The 18774-nt window shown below is 41.2% G+C and overlaps 1 protein-coding gene across 1 annotated transcript in view; it reads left to right on the forward strand.

Moving 5' to 3' along the window:
- The window catches only part of col4a4 (collagen, type IV, alpha 4), a 49576-nt gene extending 35804 nt beyond the window's left edge, over nt 1-13772 (forward strand). Inside the window, exons 34-47 of the mRNA XM_023289778.3 lie at nt 296-474; nt 661-724; nt 811-885; nt 976-1083; nt 1173-1280; nt 2190-2261; nt 2773-2901; nt 2980-3087; nt 3170-3325; nt 3685-3933; nt 4062-4178; nt 4498-4686; nt 6821-7104; nt 8284-13772. Coding sequence (XP_023145546.2) covers nt 296-474; nt 661-724; nt 811-885; nt 976-1083; nt 1173-1280; nt 2190-2261; nt 2773-2901; nt 2980-3087; nt 3170-3325; nt 3685-3933; nt 4062-4178; nt 4498-4686; nt 6821-7104; nt 8284-8556 — 2111 coding nt within the window. The 3' untranslated portion in view covers nt 8557-13772. The remainder of the gene's footprint in view (nt 1-295; nt 475-660; nt 725-810; nt 886-975; nt 1084-1172; nt 1281-2189; nt 2262-2772; nt 2902-2979; nt 3088-3169; nt 3326-3684; nt 3934-4061; nt 4179-4497; nt 4687-6820; nt 7105-8283) is intronic.
- The last annotated feature ends 5002 nt before the right edge of the window (nt 13773-18774 follow it).

The following is an 18774-nucleotide window of genomic DNA, read 5'->3' on the forward strand; positions in this document are numbered from 1 at the left end:
TGAAATCTCGTCAATATAGGTTGGGTCGAGTCCGTATGTTTGCAGTCATAGTCTGGGTTTATTGTGGTGTTCTGCTACATATATACTGAGCAGAACATATGAAAGCTGAGTTGGTAGTAGAAATGCCAAATGAGCAGGTGAAACTGTTACTCTGGTCCAGAACAACAGTGTTGGTATTACAGAAATAAGAAAATACAAAATCAGATGCTCTCCAAGGTTAGGGCTTCTGTCCCACTTCTTTTTAAGGATGTCTTTACTATGAACTTTCTCATATGAAACATATATTTCTCTACAGGGTGTAAAGGTATGCAAGGAGCTAGAGGTAATCCAGGTTTTCCAGGGATCAACGGTCTTTCAGGCATTGTAGGACTTCCAGGACCCCCAGGACCACGTGGCAAATCAGGACCACCTGGACCATGTGGACGCAAAGGGCCTCCAGGACTCATTGGCTTCCCCGGACAGACTGGAGATCCGGTAAGATGAAATTATTGAATATCGGACATGCAGGTGGAGATCACTGAGTGGGTCAAGATTAGGTTTATAAGGAAATCCTGGTGTGTTGAACTGATGAAAGCAGAGCTCATTTTGCTTCTTAGAGTTTGTAAAGGCATTTAAACTAAAGAACCACAATTACTGACCTGTTCTCATTTGTGGTTTTAGGGTAACCCGGGATGTCCAGGGAAATGTGGGCCACCTGGTCACCCAGGATGTCCAGGACCCAAAGGTACCAGCAGATTTTCGATTTTTAACATTTTATTTGTGATTTTATTCTGTGCAGGTTGTTAGGTAAAGGGTATGTCTCTGTTTCAGGTGACAAAGGAGCATCTACTGGCTGTTCTGGTCCACCTGGAAACAAAGGGCCACCTGGACATTTTGGGACTCCAGGTAGTGATCTGGTTGTGGCTGTGCAGCAGTACCAGAGTATGAAACAGAAAATGTATGCACAAATGTGGTGATTTGTTTTGTCTCTCTCAGGAATTCCTGGACCTCGAGGGGATCCTGGAATACCTGGTTTCATTGGAGGTCCAGGACCGAAAGGATGCAAAGGAGATCCAGGCCTCCGTGGAGACCTAGGTGCCCCAGGTATGGAAGCTTACCTGGACCATGTCGTGAAACTCAGCTATTGTCTGATATCAACACCACCTTATTCAGACTCTGTTGGTGTCCTTCAGGTGTGTTGGGTCCTCCAGGTCCCAGAGGTCGGCCTGGTCTCCCAGGTCTGCCTGGTAAGCCGGGGGCTGATGGTCCTCCAGGACCGCAGGGCAACCCAGGACTCCAAGGTAAATGTAGACCTTGTGTTCCTGGTAGAAAGGTGTGGAAACCTCTGAACACATTAGAAGTTTCTAATTCCAAAAATATGGATCAAGGCCAATCAGACCATTTCTTAACCTACCAGGATCAGCTTTAAACTCTTTTGTTGACGTATGTACGTATGTTTACATACTCCCATGTCTGAAAGGGAGAGGAAAATTTAAGGAGGTCAATTTGAAATCATTTTCCTAATCAGTAATCAGGTGCATTACCAATCAATAATTGATAGCACAAATTGAACACAACAGATATTTGTTCTAGACAGATATTGCTATTTTAGTCGGAGCTTGTAGAAGCACGGTACATCTTGCCCCCTTCACACTATGTTTCAGACTTTACAACAAGGTTCCTGAGCATCTACAGAACATTAAGGAAAAGCTTGTCGAAATTTTTTTCTTAATGCATTGCAGAAGCTATTTGGTTGTCAGGCATATACAATGGATTGATTTTAATAACTTGATTGTATTTGAAGCGAGTATAACCTAGGGATTGGGACTCAATATTAGCAATTACAAAATATTACCAAGTGACTCCGGTCAGACTGGGGAAAAAAAGCCTAGACATTCCTAGTTAGAATTGCTGTTTGGTTCCCATCAGCCAGTGGAACTATTAGGTCACCCGATGCCACCCTTTTACTGCTGTCTGAATCTGTTTTTTGAAATAAAAATTCCAAATAAGTTGTGTCTTTAATAGCTGAGTGCTTATTAGGGTGGGGTTTTATTGATGAATGCAGTCTAATGGGGTTAAATGTACTGTCTATATTTAGATACGGTCAATGATTATGTTGCTTTGAAAATCCTACTGTGCCGTGGATCCTGCAAACGATGCATGGATTCAGATATATGAGTTGGTTTTTAAAAATTGTCTTTGCTGCTCAGGTCCTCCTGGACCACTCGGACTTCATGGACTGGATGGCCTGAAAGGGGTAAAGGGGGACATGGGGACCAGAGGTATGACTCTTACAAACACAACATGAACACAAGCTGCCCAGCTGGAGTATCTTCTACTTTAATTCATGTGCAGCGTACTAGTAGAACCAGCAGATATCACTTGGCCAATGTACAGTTTAGTAACCTGAGCTTCATCCAACAGGTCCCACCAACAGCTGCATAATTTAAAGTTTCAACATTGACATTGTGAAGCAGAATTGGATGAACTGACTCAAACCTGCAGTGTGTGTGTTGTCGTCACCAAATGTACAATTTTGTCAACCAGTTTAAGTTAATTTTGTCTTTGAGGAAGATATTACAGAAATGGAAGACTTTGTCCAAACGGAGATCAGGGTCCCACAGACATTGTTTTACAGCAGATTTAAACATGAATGAAGGTAGAAGCAGCCAAACAACTGATCCTCTGACTTTTCAAGATTAAACTACAGACATTTGTGTAGTTGTTAAAGAATCACAATAGAACACATTAACAACATATATCACATTTCTAAATGTCTGTCTGTGTCTTTAGGTCTGGGTGTGCCAGGTCCTCCCGGTTGCAAAGGTCTTCCAGGAGATAAAGGTCCTCCTGGTCCTCCAGGTCCATGTGGTACTTCTCAGCCTGGACCTCCAGGACCCAAAGGCCCCCAAGGACCTAAAGGTCTGTACCACTGCAGTTACCAACAGTAACATATTGTGTCAGACACTGTCAGTCATGTGTCTTTCTGTGTTCTTGCAGGACCTCCAGGTGGTTGTGGACCTCCTGGTAAACCTGGACTGAACTGTAAAGCTCCAGTCCCAGGGACCTGTGGAGATCCTGGTTCTGCAGGCCCAGATGGAGAAAAAGGTCAGACTTTACCCTTCAGCTTGAATTAAGATTAACTGACAAATCTTACTGGGCAACATCTAATCTGGGTTTCATGTTGCAGGGGGTCCTGGTCCTGTAGGGGATCCGGGTTCAAATCCTCCAGTTTGTGGGGATGTTGGAGACAATGGTGATTCAGGGTGCCTGGGGCCAAAGGGACCACCAGGGTGTAAAGGGCTTCAAGGACTGCCAGGCATTCCTGGAAACCCAGGAGTGAAAGGTCAGACTCTGTCCAGGTATCTAAGGTATCTATACAGACATCTCAACATGATGATGACTGATTCACTTCACAACCAGGAAATGCCTGAACTGCGGGTTTAGTATGAAGCTCCAGGGGCAACAGGGTTCATATCAGTGTAATTTGGTGCTTTTCATCCAAACTGATAGTTAGGTCAGTTGCAGCATCTAGACTTCATTCATTAATCTCCCGTTATAGACTCTTAGGTTCTCAAAGCTCAGCTCAGTCAACAATTTGTTGGTTTTATTTCAACCTCTCCCTCTGAGTTCTTGGTTGTCAGGATCTGTCATGATGTACAGTCGCTTAGTTATGGGTAATAAAGTATTTGCGTCTGTGCTCAGGTAATCCAGGTGATCCAGGACTGATGGGAGTTCCTGGTAATCGTGGTCCTAAAGGTGTTCCCGGTTGCAAAGGGCCTCCAGGACCGAAAGGAACTTGTGGGCCACAAGGTCCAAAAGGGGAAAAGGGACGAGTCTTCCCCTGCCCCACATACCCTCCTCCGCCACAGGGACCCCCGGGACCACCTGGATACCCTGGTCGCCTGGGAGACCCCGGCCTACCAGGAGAAATTGGCCAGAACGGGCCTAAAGGTGATCATAGTCAAGTTAAAGTAAAATCCAGAACCATTTCTGATGAATTCAGCAGCTTCATGATGGGAAGTAAAGGAAATATCACTTCAGTCTCAGTCCAGCTGATTTTTATGATGATTGTGTTGCAGGTAAAAAGGGGGGTCCTGGATCTGTTGGACCCATAGGCTCAGTGGGGCCCCCAGGTCCAGATGGAGAGAGAGGAGACCCCGGCCTGCAAGGGGAGAAGGGAATTGTGGGAGCGAAAGGTGAGACTTCCACTTGTCTGCCCTTCTAACTTGGTTTATTTTTTCAGTTTAGTGGTTTACATAATAACTATTTATCACTATTTTCCACCATTTGTTCTGATAATGTTATAAATGAATGTCAAACAATATTTGCTCAGGTCTTAAGATTCTCAGTGATCCAGATCAGGATGTATCTGATCCACTTTTGCTGCAGTGTTGTACACAGAGCATTACGAGATGTACAAGGATACTTTAGGGTTTAGTTTGACTTGTGTGTCAAGTTGTGTAGTACCTGTGTGGACGTGTTTTTACAATGTAACCTTCTGTCTTTTTGTCATAGGTGACCGTGGTCCGATCGGCGACCGTGGTCCTCCTGGACCATCCATGAACTTGAACTCGGGCTTCCTGTTGGTGATGCACAGCCAATCGAAGAGGGTTCCCAGGTGTCCGGAGAACATGAGGGTGCTGTGGGAAGGTTACAGTCTTCTGTACCTGGAGGGGCAGGAGAAGGCTCACACTCAGGATCTTGGTATACACAAATATATAAATATATATACACAAAGATTTCTGTGCTGTAAAACTCAAAGTTGTGTGTAGAGTTTCGTTTCACAGAAATTTTCATGCTGCTGTCAAACCTACCTGATACAATGGGAGCGTAACTCTCATTCTGAGGCATAACTGGGAGTTTTACCCTCTTAATTCTCCAGTGTGTTCTGGATCTGACTTGTGTCTTCATACCAGTTCTACAGCTCCAGAACCCTTACCCTACTTTAGAGCCTACCTGGACTGACTCCTTTCAATGTGAACTGGTTCTTCTGAGCTCCTCCTGATATTGGACCCAAACATCCTGCAAAAGATGCTTATTTCAGCTGCTTGGATTCTTTCAGGTGCTACCGAAATACCCTGACTAAAACCTCCAGCATCTGGAGGTAAATCCAGCTTCACCTCTATGATCAGCTGCTACAGAACCACAACAGTCTCCTTCATTTGCTCCTCACTGGTGATCTAATGCCCTGAACTCTGTCACTTCCAGCCTGAAGGAAATAATCTCATCCTGCTTTTTCACACTGCAGATCCTAGTCTGACAAATCAATAAAAATAGGACATCCATTTATCCAGAGTTGAGTCCTGGTGGCAGCTAGCTAAGCAGGGCATTCTAGATGTACATTTCTCAGTGAAGGTTTCCAGCTCCTCTTGGGAGATCTTGAGGTGTTCTCAGGTCAGATGAGATATGTACTCTACCTCAGGGTCTCTGGCTCTGGTCTCTGGAGCAGCATCTCCAATTCAAGTTCCTTCTGGATGTCTGAGCGCCTCCAGCTATCTCTAAGGCTGAGCCCAGCCATCCTATGGAAGAAAAAGATGTTTTTGATCACTTGACACGTTGGCAGTCTTACTGTTGATGCTGCACCAGTTCACTGGGTCATGTTTCACTCTATTTTTCTGTCAATTGTGAACAAAATCCCCAAATATTTCACTAAATGCAGCAATGATGAAGAGGAGGCAGCATCTTTGTCACTTCAGATAACCAAGGAAATGCAAAATCTCTAAAAGGCCCTGAGGAAATTTTACGGTGGAGTGATGGAGAGACTGGGAATGTCACCCAGTGGTTTGGGAACGGCACTGCTCGGACCAAAGACCCTCTAGATAGATCTGAGGTCAGCAAAAGAGACTCAGGAAGAGCTTTTTTACTTATGCTGCGAGGACTGTGAACTCTGACAAGGTCAAAATGCTGTACTAAGGTTCATCAGTAGGACTAGACGTTCCAATCCCAAGTTCAGCACATCAGTTCTCGTGGCGCCAGGAGGTTGGAGATCACCCTTAGATGAGAACCATGAGACACATCTTCATTTGTTTACCCTGATGTCATTAGGTGTTCTGGCTCTTAACACAAGACACCCTCAGTCGGGGCAGGGCCCCCAACAGGCTGATCAGACACGAGTCTGTGTGTGTCACAGTCTTACATCTAGGTGCTCACTATAGGGACCTGAGATGGGTCTTTCCTTTTTAGCAGCCATAGCCAGTGGCTCCCTTATTTAGCTGCATTGGCTAGGCCCTTGATTACTTTCCTGAGAAATTGTCCTCTAACTTCTTGGTCTGCTTGGAATTTTGTTGTTGACATGGCGGCAAAGCCTCTGTACGAGCATGTGACAAATAAAAACTCTTAAACTTTGAGTCTTCAATCTTGTCCACTGTTCCGCAGCCAGAAAGGAATTTGCATCGTTCCTCCTAAATCCAAGGTTCAGGAATTGATCCTCCCTTCCAGCACCCTGAAATAAAACTTTACCAAGGAGGCTGAACATGATGATACACCAGTTATTGAGGCACGTTCTCCAGTCTTGCTTTAATGAAATGGGAACCACCACCCAGGTCTTCTACTTCACAGTCAGGGTTCTTGACATCCGGGTGAAACTGAAGAGATGTCTCAGCAAAGACAGACCAACAGGGTTCAGAGCCTTCAGCATCTCAGGGCGAATGTCATCCACACCTGTTTGTAGCTAAATACCTTCTCAGCAAACCTCTGCCACGGATATGAATTCCACGTCAGTCCCTTGAAAGATTTTCAGCAATTAACCAAAATCTCCTCCCTATAACCTGATAGTTGGAAGCTACCATCATGTGTTTCTAGTGTTTGTGATTAACTAAAATGTCCTGTATGTTTCCAGGTCAGGCAGGCTCGTGTATGCGTGTCTTCTCCACCATGCCCTTCTCCTCCTGCAACATGGGAACCTGCTCGTATGCCAGTCGCAATGACAAATCTTATTGGCTGTCGACGATGGCGGCGGTGCCCAGCATACCCGTGGTTGGGCCATCCATCGAAGACCACATCAGCCGCTGCGTGGTGTGCGAAGCCCCCTCCTCACCCGTTGCACTGCACAGCCAGACCTCCAACCAGCCACAGTGCCCACCCAGCTGGAGGAGCCTGTGGACTGGATACTCCTTCCTCATGGTGGGTACTGCAGCACCACGGCTGCGGGGGTTGTGGAAATTTGCACCCAGGTTCCACCTTTAAATAAGATAAACACACTACTTGGTTGTCTATACGTAAATAAAAGTACATCACTGCAGTGGGGAAGAGACCTTACTCAACATGGTGGGAGACCTCTCTTCCATAGAGAAGTACAAATGTTTATACATTTAACCCAACCTCTTTCCCTATTGGCTTGTCCTAAATAGGTTGTAAGTTTAAACCTTCATACTATGTAAGAAACAAAAGACAAACTTTTTAAGGGTTTAAACAAATCTTCTGAAGTGTACCTTGGAAATGTCTGTGAAGATTGTCGGTCATCCAGGTCATGGTAATCCTTGGAGCTTCAGTAGAAATCAACTGTTTTAGGTTATTGAAGATGTTTCACCTTCATCTTAGATGCTTTTTTTAGTTCAAACTGACAAATGGGGAGATTCAGAATTTTGTAGTTACTTAGAATGTAAAACAGAAGTTCAGTTGGTTCTACCAAAGTTCCGGGTGTCACCTTAGAAATGACCCTTTAGACCCTTTTAGGCAACTCTTTGAAAATTATGAAAGTTACTTTACTAACATGAAAACTGTTCTCCAACAACAAAGATACGCAAAATTAACAAAAGGTGATAAATGATAACCAAATGATATTTGTCCACAGGGGCGTTTTTTCTCACATGGAAACACACCACATCTGAATCTTGCCCACTTGGTGGGTGAGTCACTAGCGGGCCACTAGACATGACAGCCGCTTTAGCTTCAGTCCGGTAGAAGTGTTGGACCGACATGGTGGCTCGGTAGCAAACTTTCTCTTTTATTATGAAAACAGTTCAGTGAAAAGTATTTCTGAAAACATTTGAGGTGAGAAAGAAGAATCTGTCCTCATTGTAGTTCAACAATGGCTGGATTAGAAATTTTACGGAAGTTTCGGACTGCCACTCTCCACACCGAATTCGCAAGAAAGTCAAGTCTATTTTGTATAAATAATGATTTGCGGGCCACTTCAGGGCGACGCACTGCAATGCCACCAGCATGCAATGTGGTGTATTTCACATAGACAATGAAAAGGATGTGAGAAATTGATGGATCCTGTGGACACGAACCGTAATATGACATTGATAAACAGGGAGGACATGGTGATGATGATGTCTTTTGGTGTCTCTATGGCAGCACACCGGTGCCGGCGACGAGGGCGGCGGCCAGTCTCTGACGTCATCAGGCAGCTGTCTGACGGACTTCAGGGCCCAACCCTTCGTGGAGTGTCAGGGGCCGCGAGGAACCTGCCACTACTTCGCCAACATCTACAGCTTCTGGCTGAAAAGCGTCGGGCCGAGCGCCGCCTCGTCCTCCTCCAGCTCGGCCAGCACAATGACGGACAGCTCAGAGCAGAGGGAGAACATCGGGAGGTGCAATGTCTGCATGATGATGGACGTGAGGGGGTGAGGAGGGAGGCCATCACCTCGTCCTGCAGCAGGAGAGAGGAGGACCAGCACCTCCTCCTCCCTCACGAGGGTGCAAGGAGACGCTTCGCCTCCTTCTTCACGAGACGCTTTGCCTCCTTTTCCTTTGTGAGGGAGTGAGAAGACACTTTGCCTCCACCAAGGGGTCGGACGGTTTGTCTGAGAGGAGAGACTGTCATGTTACAGAATACCGCTGCCAATCAGTAAGTCCACTGATGATCAATCAGTCCTGAAAATCAATCAATCACAGCAGCCATTTCATAATTCTCCACTGTAAAAAAACATTCTCAGAATAAATCCGCTTTCGACAATTATTTTAAACTCCTTCAGGGTTAAAACCAGATTTCTCAGCAAGTAGCATATGTTTAGGTTTAACATATGAGGAATAGTATGCCAAAACAGTGTAAATAAAAATGACTCGTATTTTGAAACCAAAAAAAAAAGTTTTAAAACAGAAGAAGACAGTTGTGCGACTAAACCTATAACCACAATTTGCATCGTGTTTTGTCTTAATAAAAATATAAGATCTAGAATATAGATTTTCTTTTTAAAACCAAAAAGATTTTACCCTTTTTAATTTATTTTTCTGGCCCACATTCAGTGTCATTGCTAAACACGGTTGGAAGATATGTTTATTAATTCCAAAACAAATGTAGCACTTTAAATCTAACTTGTAATTTTAAATATTTGTAGTTTATGAAATCAGCATTTGTACGATACAGACTTTATTTTGGGTTAATGACCAACCTGTTTCACATGAAAACAAACTGCAGACAGCAGGAGGCGCTGCTGCACAGAATAACACAAACTGAAAATATATAGGACCAAGAACTGAACCCTGAGGAACCCCATTAGTCATTATTGACTCTGTAATGTTAGAATCAACGATTTTAGGCAGTTATAGGTGATCAAACTGGTGAGAATGTGAATTTTTTTATTTTATTTGTTAAAATAATCCAGATCAGATTATTTTTCTGTTGCATTTGAGCAATTTAACTGTTCCCCTGCAGCTCAGAAACTGATATTGTTCATCAGTCTTCCCCAACAGAGGTGCTGTTCTTAACTCAAAATGTTATTTTTTGGTAATTTTATACAAACTAAAAAACTAAATAAGGTGATGTATTATTTGTTCATAACTTGTGATATGTGTGGTATAATTTGGCAATTTTGTTACGTTCATTTTATTTATTATGATTATCACCGTTCATCTCCTAAATGTCAACTTTAATTAGCTCCGTGTTCCTCACTTAACAGCTATACAGTCATCAAAATGGAAATTCCCTGTTTTCACGCTACATTTTTACATTTGGTGACTGGCTAACGTGACATTCTCTCCTCATCAGAGAACAACGAGGAACCGTTTAGACCGATATAGAACCGGATACGAAGCCTCGGAGCGATACGTTATAAAGTCGCCGCCATCTTACTCAGGGACACATCGCACCAGTGCTGCTGCTGTCAGATTCATCATTAATGGAACAATTATGACTGTTATGAATCATCAGCTTTACTGATACAACTTAAAGACTACAGCTGCATCATCCAGTTTCATAAATAATAATAAAACATGTTCACTAAGTAGCTAGGCTAGGCTAGGCTAATGGTTACTACACTCAAGACTGTGGTCGCACTTAAATTTAAAACATACCATAACATAATATCAGACGCAGGACTGGACAGGCTACTCAGAAAGAAAGCTAAGCTAGCACCTGCTCTACATTAAATGAAGCTTCGCTAGTAATGCCGCTACTTGTAGCAATGCTGCTGCCCAATACTGAATACATCTTATAAAGGACATTAAGCAGCTAAGCTAACATTAACTACAGCAGACAAGACATTGGAAAAGCTACTTGGAAGGTGAGCTAAACTAGCAGTGGCTCTACGTTGAATGAAACGTTGCAAGATGTTTGCAAGTAACGCCACTAAAGGTCACTAAATAACTAATCTAGGCTAAGGGTTACTGTAGCCGAGACTTTAGTCATGCTTCAAACTTAACGTGCACTTAAAACACGTAATGTAACATCATATGCTAAGGTAAGGCAAGTGAGCTAAGCTAGCAGTTGCTCTACACTAAATGAAAGTTGTGTGAACCCCACCTATAGCACTTCTTGATCAATAAAGAAGGTTTACCACCACGCTACTGAGAATGTGGTTAAACTAGTAGCGACACTACTGTCCACCATTGAATAAGTCATACAGCTTGTTAAGCTGTAGCTATGCTAGGCTAACATTCACTACACCCAAAACTGTAACCACAGTTCAAGCTTAAAACATAGTGTAATACAATATCATACGCAATATTGGGCAAGCTAGCTAATTAAGTAGCCAGGCTAGGCTAGGCTAAAGTAAATTGTAGCCAAGACTTTAGTCATGCTTCAAACTTCACATGTACTTAAGCATATAACATAACATCATATGTTAGGGCAAGAAACTTGGAAAGTGTAGTGAGCTAAACTAGCAGTTTTGCTCTACACTAAATGAAAGTTGTGTGAACCCAACCTGTAGCACTTCTTGACCAATAAAGGAAATTTACTATCAAAAAATATTTGAGAAAACAGTATTGTTACCACCACGCTACTGAGAATGTGGTTAAATTAGTAGTGACACTACTGCCCAACATTGCATTGGGCATACAGCTTATTAAGCTGTAGCTATGCTAGGCTAACATTCACTACACCCAAAACTGTAACCACAGTTCAAGCTTAAAACATTGTAATTCAATATCACACGCAATATTGGACAAGCTACTTGGAAAGTGAACTAAACTAGCAGCGGCTATATTAAGTGAAACTTCGCAAGAGGTTTGCAAGTAACGCCGCTACTCCCCCACACAGAATACAGCTTATAAAGCTCATTAAGTAGCTAGGCTAGGCTAGGCTAAAGTTAACTGTAGCCAAGACTTAAGTCATGCCTCAAACTTAACACGCACTTGAATTAAAACATGTAACGGAATATCATATGTTAAGGTAAGGAACTTGGAAAGTGTAGTGAGCTAAGCTAGCAGTTGCTCTACATTAAATGAAACTTAGCAAGAGGTGTGCAAGTAACACCACCACTTGTAGCAACGCAACTGCCTGGCACAGAACACAGCTTATAAAGCTCATTTAGTAGCCAGGCTAGGCTAGGCTAAGGTTAATTGTAGCCAAGACTTTAGTCATGCTTAAAACTTAACACACACTTAAAACATGTAACGTAACATCATATGTTAAGGTAAGACAACAAACTTGGAAAGTGTAGTGAGCTAAGCTAGCAGTTGCTCTGTGCAAATTGAAAGCTGTGTGAGCCCTGTATTGATCAATAAAGGAGGTTTAAAAACAGTTTGAGAAAACAGCGCTGTTACCACAACGCTACTCAGAATGTGGTTAAATTAGTAGCGATCCTCCTGCCCAACATTGAATAGGTTATACGCTTATTAAGCTGTAGCTAAGCTAGGCTAACATTTACTACTCCTGAGACTTTAGGCACTTGAACTCTACCTTAAACTAAGTTCTATAAAATAACGTGAATGGATTTTGAGAATTTTATGTTGTTTTTCACACCTGAGAAAGTCTTTAGTTTTATTTTAAAAATCATTTTACCTGTAAAACCTTTTTAGGGATTAGTATTTCAAATTTTTATGTGAATGATCTTAAGAAACATTTTTGACATTTCTTTTTTTCCACCAAAAAATGTTCAAAGATTTCCCAAAAAATGTTGAAAATGTGGACATCAGAAGTTTCACTGTCAAAATATATTTGAAGGAAGAGAATTCCAATAGTTCCTTAGAAGTTTCCCTTGAACAATTTATTTTAAAAAAATCCCCCAAATTTGGCAAGAAAATTCTTGTAAATATTTTCAAAAAATGAGTAAAAATCTTCCAAACAAAATCCTAAAAATATCTAAAGTGATTCTTGGTAGCTTCCTGTAGCTTCAGCGGCCATTCTGATGTCCAGTCCTTGGTAAGATGGCGGTGATACGATGACGTATACTAGAGTAGTTCTGATATTTCCATGTAAGCCTCGCCTCCAGACCCACCCAGACCCAGCCAGAGTTGCACTGAGAATAATTCTGATTAGTCAGCAGGAAGTCATTCTGATTGGTCAGCTGCGATGCCGTGACTGCGTGTCATTGGTTGGTCAGTATTTTGCTAACGTGGCAAAGTATCGTGTGAGAAGCTGTGAATATATTCGAGGTTAGACCTTGAAAAAAAACGTGTTTTTGTTCCAGTTTTCTTTCAGATCAGACGTGTTCGGAGCTCCTCCCTCAGCTTGTGTTTGTTTATTTTCTATTATTCATGTTTCAACACAGAAACGATTCAGCTCAAGGTTCATTTAGGGTGAAATAGACGAGTCGAGCATCTAATGGGGTGAGCTGCAACACAGGACCAGAACCAGACCAAACCAGGACCAGGACTCCTTCAGATCCAGGAGCTGATGTTGCTTTTTATGTTCCACATCCATTTCATGACTCAGTTTACTCGGTTTTCACTGTTTCTTTGTGTTCTCGATAAAGTCGACTTGAAAGTTCATCTGTTGATAGTTACGTAGTTGCTACGGCTGAACATTTTACTTTAATTTAGAACAAATATTCAGTGGAGTTTTTTATTTCTGGTTCAGTTTCTCGTCCCGGTTCTTGTTTTGGTCCTGGTTCTGGTTCGCTATTATTTCTCTGTGATTTGTAAATATGTTCGATGGTTTTATATTTTTACTGTAAATGTCATCAGAGTATTTATTTAGCCTGAAATTAATGTTGGTGCTATTTGATGTTTAATTTGTTTGTTTTTTTAAATTTCATTTTGATAAAAGATGGCGCAGCGAGCCCCTCCCGCATCCTCCATCAAAATACACTCATGTAAATTCATCAAACTATAATGTAGAAACTCACCAGAACAAAATATCCTCATGTCGATCGATCGTAAACTCATAAAAGATCGTTTCAGACATAGATGACTTTCTTTCTCACATGTTTAGATATTTTTTAACAAGGTTTTGAAACACTGCCTCACTATATGCAGCCCCAAACAAAGATTAAACTACAACTCCCATGATGCTTCAGTAGGAGGAGGAGGAGGGCGGGGCCACGGTGCTGTCCTCAGTTTTTATTGTATTTAAATCTGTCGGTGATATTTTAATCTCTGTAGGAGGAAACTTCTCACTAACACTTGTGAAACATTTTACTCTGTGAATGGACGACACTTCAATAAATCGCATCAAACTTTTACTCGTCTCTCTTTAACTCTCCTGCTGTCTTCATTTACGGGCACAAGAAAATATTGTTTCCTTGTCTGGAAAAAATCCAAAAATTCAGCAAAAAAATTCCCCAAATTTCTGAAAATTTGCAAAACCTTCAGGAAGAAAATTCCAATAATTCCTTAAAAGTTTCCCTTAAAAGTTTTATTTTTTTAAAAAATCCCCCAAATTTGGCAAGAAAATTCTTGTAAATATTTTTTTAAAAATGAGTAAAAATCTTCCACAAAAATCCTAAAAAAATCTAAAGTGGATCCATATATATCAGTAAAACGTCTAATATCTTCTTTAAGAACATTCACATAAAAATCAACTAAAATCCAGCAAAATTCACTGGATTTTGGTTGATTTTTTGTGAATGTTCTTAAAGAAACATTTTTTTTGTGCTCAAATTTTTATTGATTTTTAACAGACAACAGTTAAGACAGATAAGAAAGGAAAAGGAAAAAATGAACCCATCGATAGGGTTAGAATAATAGATTACTGCCTTTGTTGTCTTTGTTTTCACCCCATTAACCCCCGTTAGCATATTAAATGCACAAAATTGTTCAAACAACAAAAGACACACATACACAAGGAAAACGGGAAAAGAAAAAACAAAACAAACAAAAAGAAAAAACTAACAAAACCTCATACACTCATTCATTCATTCATTCATTCATTCATTCATTCATTCATTCATTCATTCATTCATCCATCCATTCATTCATTCATTCACTCATTCTACTGTAGCCCAGGAATGTCAGGATCACTGTGTACATAACAGCATATCAGTTCATGCAAACACATCTGTACGACATTTTGTACATTTTAACCAGATGAACATGAAACAAAATACACAAGAGAGAAGGATAGAATTCATTGCACATCCAGAAATGAGGATTAGAGTATAGTTCTGATAATAAACTCTCTATTTTTCACCAGGTTTGACCAGCAGTTGATGTTTTGTGCTTTAGCTGAGTGTAATCATGCTGTTGTCAGCTGTAGCTGTACAGTATAATGTCCTTCTAAGAGGAAAGCCATTCCTTGGTTGACAGTAGATGTGGGCTTTTCCAGCAGCAAACTATCATCCTCTTGACAGCTCAGAAACGTTCATCATGTCTTCTTGTTGATGCTTTAGTTTCTCATTCTTTTGTTCAGACATTAGGTGAATGGATAGATATTATTTACCTGCTTGACAGTTTCAGTGAACTCTCTCCTTCCTCAGAAGCATCTCACTGACAGTGTGACGTATCAGCCGGCAGGTTTTGACAGCAGGTATTTCCAGATCCGCCGGACCAACAACGACCACACCGTAATGACATGTCATGGTGAACCCAACGGACCCGACCATCCCTCACCCACGAGGAGGCTTCATGCTGTCCCACACCTGGGACCACCACCACCACCACTGTGGAGGATGCGGCATGCCTGCTGGGATGGTCAGGTCTGCTGGGATCACCACGACATGCCATTACGGTGTGGGCAGGGTTGGTCCGGTGGATCTGACGACTCTACTGGGCCGAAAATGGTGGCTGCCAAAACCTGCCGGCTGACACATCACACTGTCAGTGAGATGCTTCTGAGGAAGGAGAGAGTTCACTGAAACTGTCAAGCAGGTAAATAACATCCATCCATTCACCTGATGTCTGAACAAAAGAATCAGAAACTACAGTATCATCCTCTTGGCTGCTGTAAGCCCAGCAAACAGAAGACAGCTGGTATTTATTGTTAATTTCAGAGAAGAAATGTCATGAAGTCATAGTAGAGACAAGGAACAAGTGCACAAGGAAGAGCTCTCTCCATTACATCAGATAATATACTTGAAATGTTCTTCCATAAACTGTTAACTTCCTGGTGCTGCCAAACTAAATGAAAAAATGTACCAATGGTAATGCCTGGACAGAAATCACAAAATGGATTGTTTGGAGTTTCATTTGATGAAGTCTTTGAGGTGTAAAATAGAACCGATGGATAAATTTATAGTGAATCATCTGATGGCTTGGATTTCTAGATGAAATTCTAATATATGACCAAATAGATTTCTACTTTAGTTCTGAGGAAACATCAATATCACTTTTCCAGAGTCTGTTTAAAGGCAGATGTTTATAAGAAGCCTCAGCTATCAGTTTGTACAGGTCGGAGGCAATACCTCTGTTTTTATCTTTAATACTCAAGTTGATATGGAAAGGATGATCTTCTAATTCAGAGTCCCATGGAACACCTTGAGCATGCATTGCTGCCCGTAACTGTAGATAAAAGAAAAAGGCAGTGCCTGGAAGGTCAAAAGTTCTTTGTAATTCCTGGAATTCAAGGAGACCTTGTTTCCCTGTAACGTCTTGAAGAGTGTTCATTCCTCTATCACTCCACTGGGGGAAGGAAATTGGTTTCCCATCTATTAGAAGACTAAAATGATGAAATATTGGAGACTGACAGAAAAATTTAGAATGTATTTTTGCAAATTGTTGGACTTTAAGCCACATGGTGAAAAGGTGTGAAATAATTGGTCTGAAATCATGTTTCACTACTGTATGTGATATATTGGATATATCAGATTATGTAGGTTATATGGACATGTTAATTTCTGAAACCAGACTGTTTGGATTTAGCCAGACGACAAGTGGACGTAGGATCAAGCACCATGAGGACCACTCAAACTGGACAAGTTCACACCTCCTGCTGATTGGTGCCTGTGCAACGTGGAGGCTTTAATTCTGGGTTTTTAATTATTCCAGAGAAACTGCTTTATTGTGGAGTGTAACTTTTCCAGTAATTATCTGGAGGGTTGAGAGGTATCATTGAACTAATGAAATTTATCCGTGGCAAGACATTCATCTTAATCACCGATAATCTAGACTGGAAGGAAGTAGGGAATTTGCCCCATTTCATTAAATCTTCCTCTATATCCTGCAAAATCTTGTTATAATTGTTTATGGTTATTGAATCCAAAGAAGGAAAAATAGAAACACCTAAATATGTAAAATTAGTAAGAACAGGTATAGGAAAATTTAAAGTGGGAGTCTGACCGCTTCGCTCATCCAGTGGCATTAATGCTGATTTGCTCCAGTTGATTTTATATCCAGAAATTTTACTAAAGGTGTCAAATATTTTCATCAGGTGTGGAAGTGATTTTGACAAATTCTTTATGAAAATGAAAACATCATCTGCAAAAAGAGAAATAAAATGTGGTGTGTCACATACTCTGATCGGCTCTATAACCTCTGACTGCCTTATTGCCTGAGCTACAGGCTCTAATGACAGCCAAAATAAAAGGGGGGACAAACAGCATCCCTGGTGTGAAGATCTAGAAACTGGGAACCGAGAAGAACAGATATAACCAGTTATCACTACTGCAGAAGGATTAACATGTAACAGTCTGATCATATGAATAAAAAAAGCAGCACTCCAGCCAGTCCAAAGCTTCCTCTGCATCCAGAGAAAGAATAGAGCTGTTATTTTCTGAACTGGAGGTCATGATATGGAGGCAGCGGACATTATCCAAAGCTAGTCTTGATTTAATGAACCTGGTTTGATCATGGTGAACAATATGGGGCATATAGTGCTCTAACCTGGATGCCAAAAACCTTTGCATACTGTTTGATTTCAGAGTTAAGAAGACTTAGAGGCCTGTAAGATGAGCAATCAACAGCAGGCTTATTCTTCTTCAACAGAAGACAAATTATAGCCATATTAGAACCTGTACAGAAAGATCCTCTACAAATAGCAGAAGAGCATTTATTATTTTCAACAAATAAGGGCCGAGCTGAGGCCAAAAAGCCAAATATAACTCCGGAGGTAAACCATCAATGCCTGGTGATGGGCCTTTATTCATTGATTTGATAGCTTGGAGTAGCTCCTCTAGAGTGATGGATGCCTCTAATGAGTGTACGCCATCCGGGGGCCATTTTGATAAAGACAGCGAATTCAAAAAATCATTACAGGTTTTTTCCTCATAACCCACCTCTGATGTGTATAATTTTTGAAAAAAAATGCTTTAAAGGTGTGATTGATCTTTCCTGGATCAGAGGTCAAAATTCCTTCTTTAGTTCTAATTGCTGCAATAGTTGCTAATGGATTATTTGCTCTTAACTTGAGCGCAAGAAGACGGCTGGTTGGACATTATTCATATAATCATTTTGTCTCGTGCAATGCAGAATGAATTCTGTTTTTAGTCTCAGTAAGCTACTAAATTCATCCAATAACTTCTGGGGCTTATTAATGTTTCCAGGTGACATATCGTTCAAGGTCCGTGTATATTTTGGCATTTGGATTTTCCGTTCTGAAACGGGTATTGAATAACAAAAAACGAGTGGTTATTTGATTTTCATTTTAAAATACAAAAAATACAATTGAAATACAAGGTGTTTTTCCTTGTCATGATCAAAAAGGGATATACGAAATTTTAAAAATGCTTTGATTTTCATTTTATATTTAGAATAACAAAAAAATAAAATCAGTAAGAGACAGAAATGAAAAAAGGTCCGTTTTTTTCATTTTCTGAGACCGGAAGTGGTCATCAGCAAGTGTGGAGCCAAAGGACAACAAGATTCTCAGAGGGCGGAGCCAGAGAGCAGTGATTGGTCAGACTGACAGCCAGAGAGCAGTGATTGGTCAGACCATAGATAATATAGAAGACAGCGCGCTAGCGTATCTAGTGTATGTATATCTGTGGTCGGCACGTCTGGTAGCATCTCTGGCTGCTGTTGACCTTGTTTTTGGAGTAAAACACGGTAAGAAGATAAATACTTCTAACCAGTAGCGTTGTTTTGTTGTACGTTAAGTCAGCGACTTGTGAAGAGTTGTGTTTTGTCGTGTTTGAGCAGTTGGTCCAGACGCGTTAGCTTGCTAAGCGGCTAAGTTAGCTAGCAGGCTAATTGACACAGGTGGCTAACTTACTGCTGAACACCTGTGTTAGTTGCTGCAGCAGCTGTCCTCATTATTAGAAGGAACTTCTCAACATGTATTTCTCTACTGTGTATTTTAGCTTTAAAAAAAGT

This window comes from Amphiprion ocellaris, chromosome 7 (assembly GCF_022539595.1).
Source record: "Amphiprion ocellaris isolate individual 3 ecotype Okinawa chromosome 7, ASM2253959v1, whole genome shotgun sequence".
In the NCBI taxonomy this organism is placed as follows: domain Eukaryota; kingdom Metazoa; phylum Chordata; class Actinopteri; family Pomacentridae; genus Amphiprion; species Amphiprion ocellaris.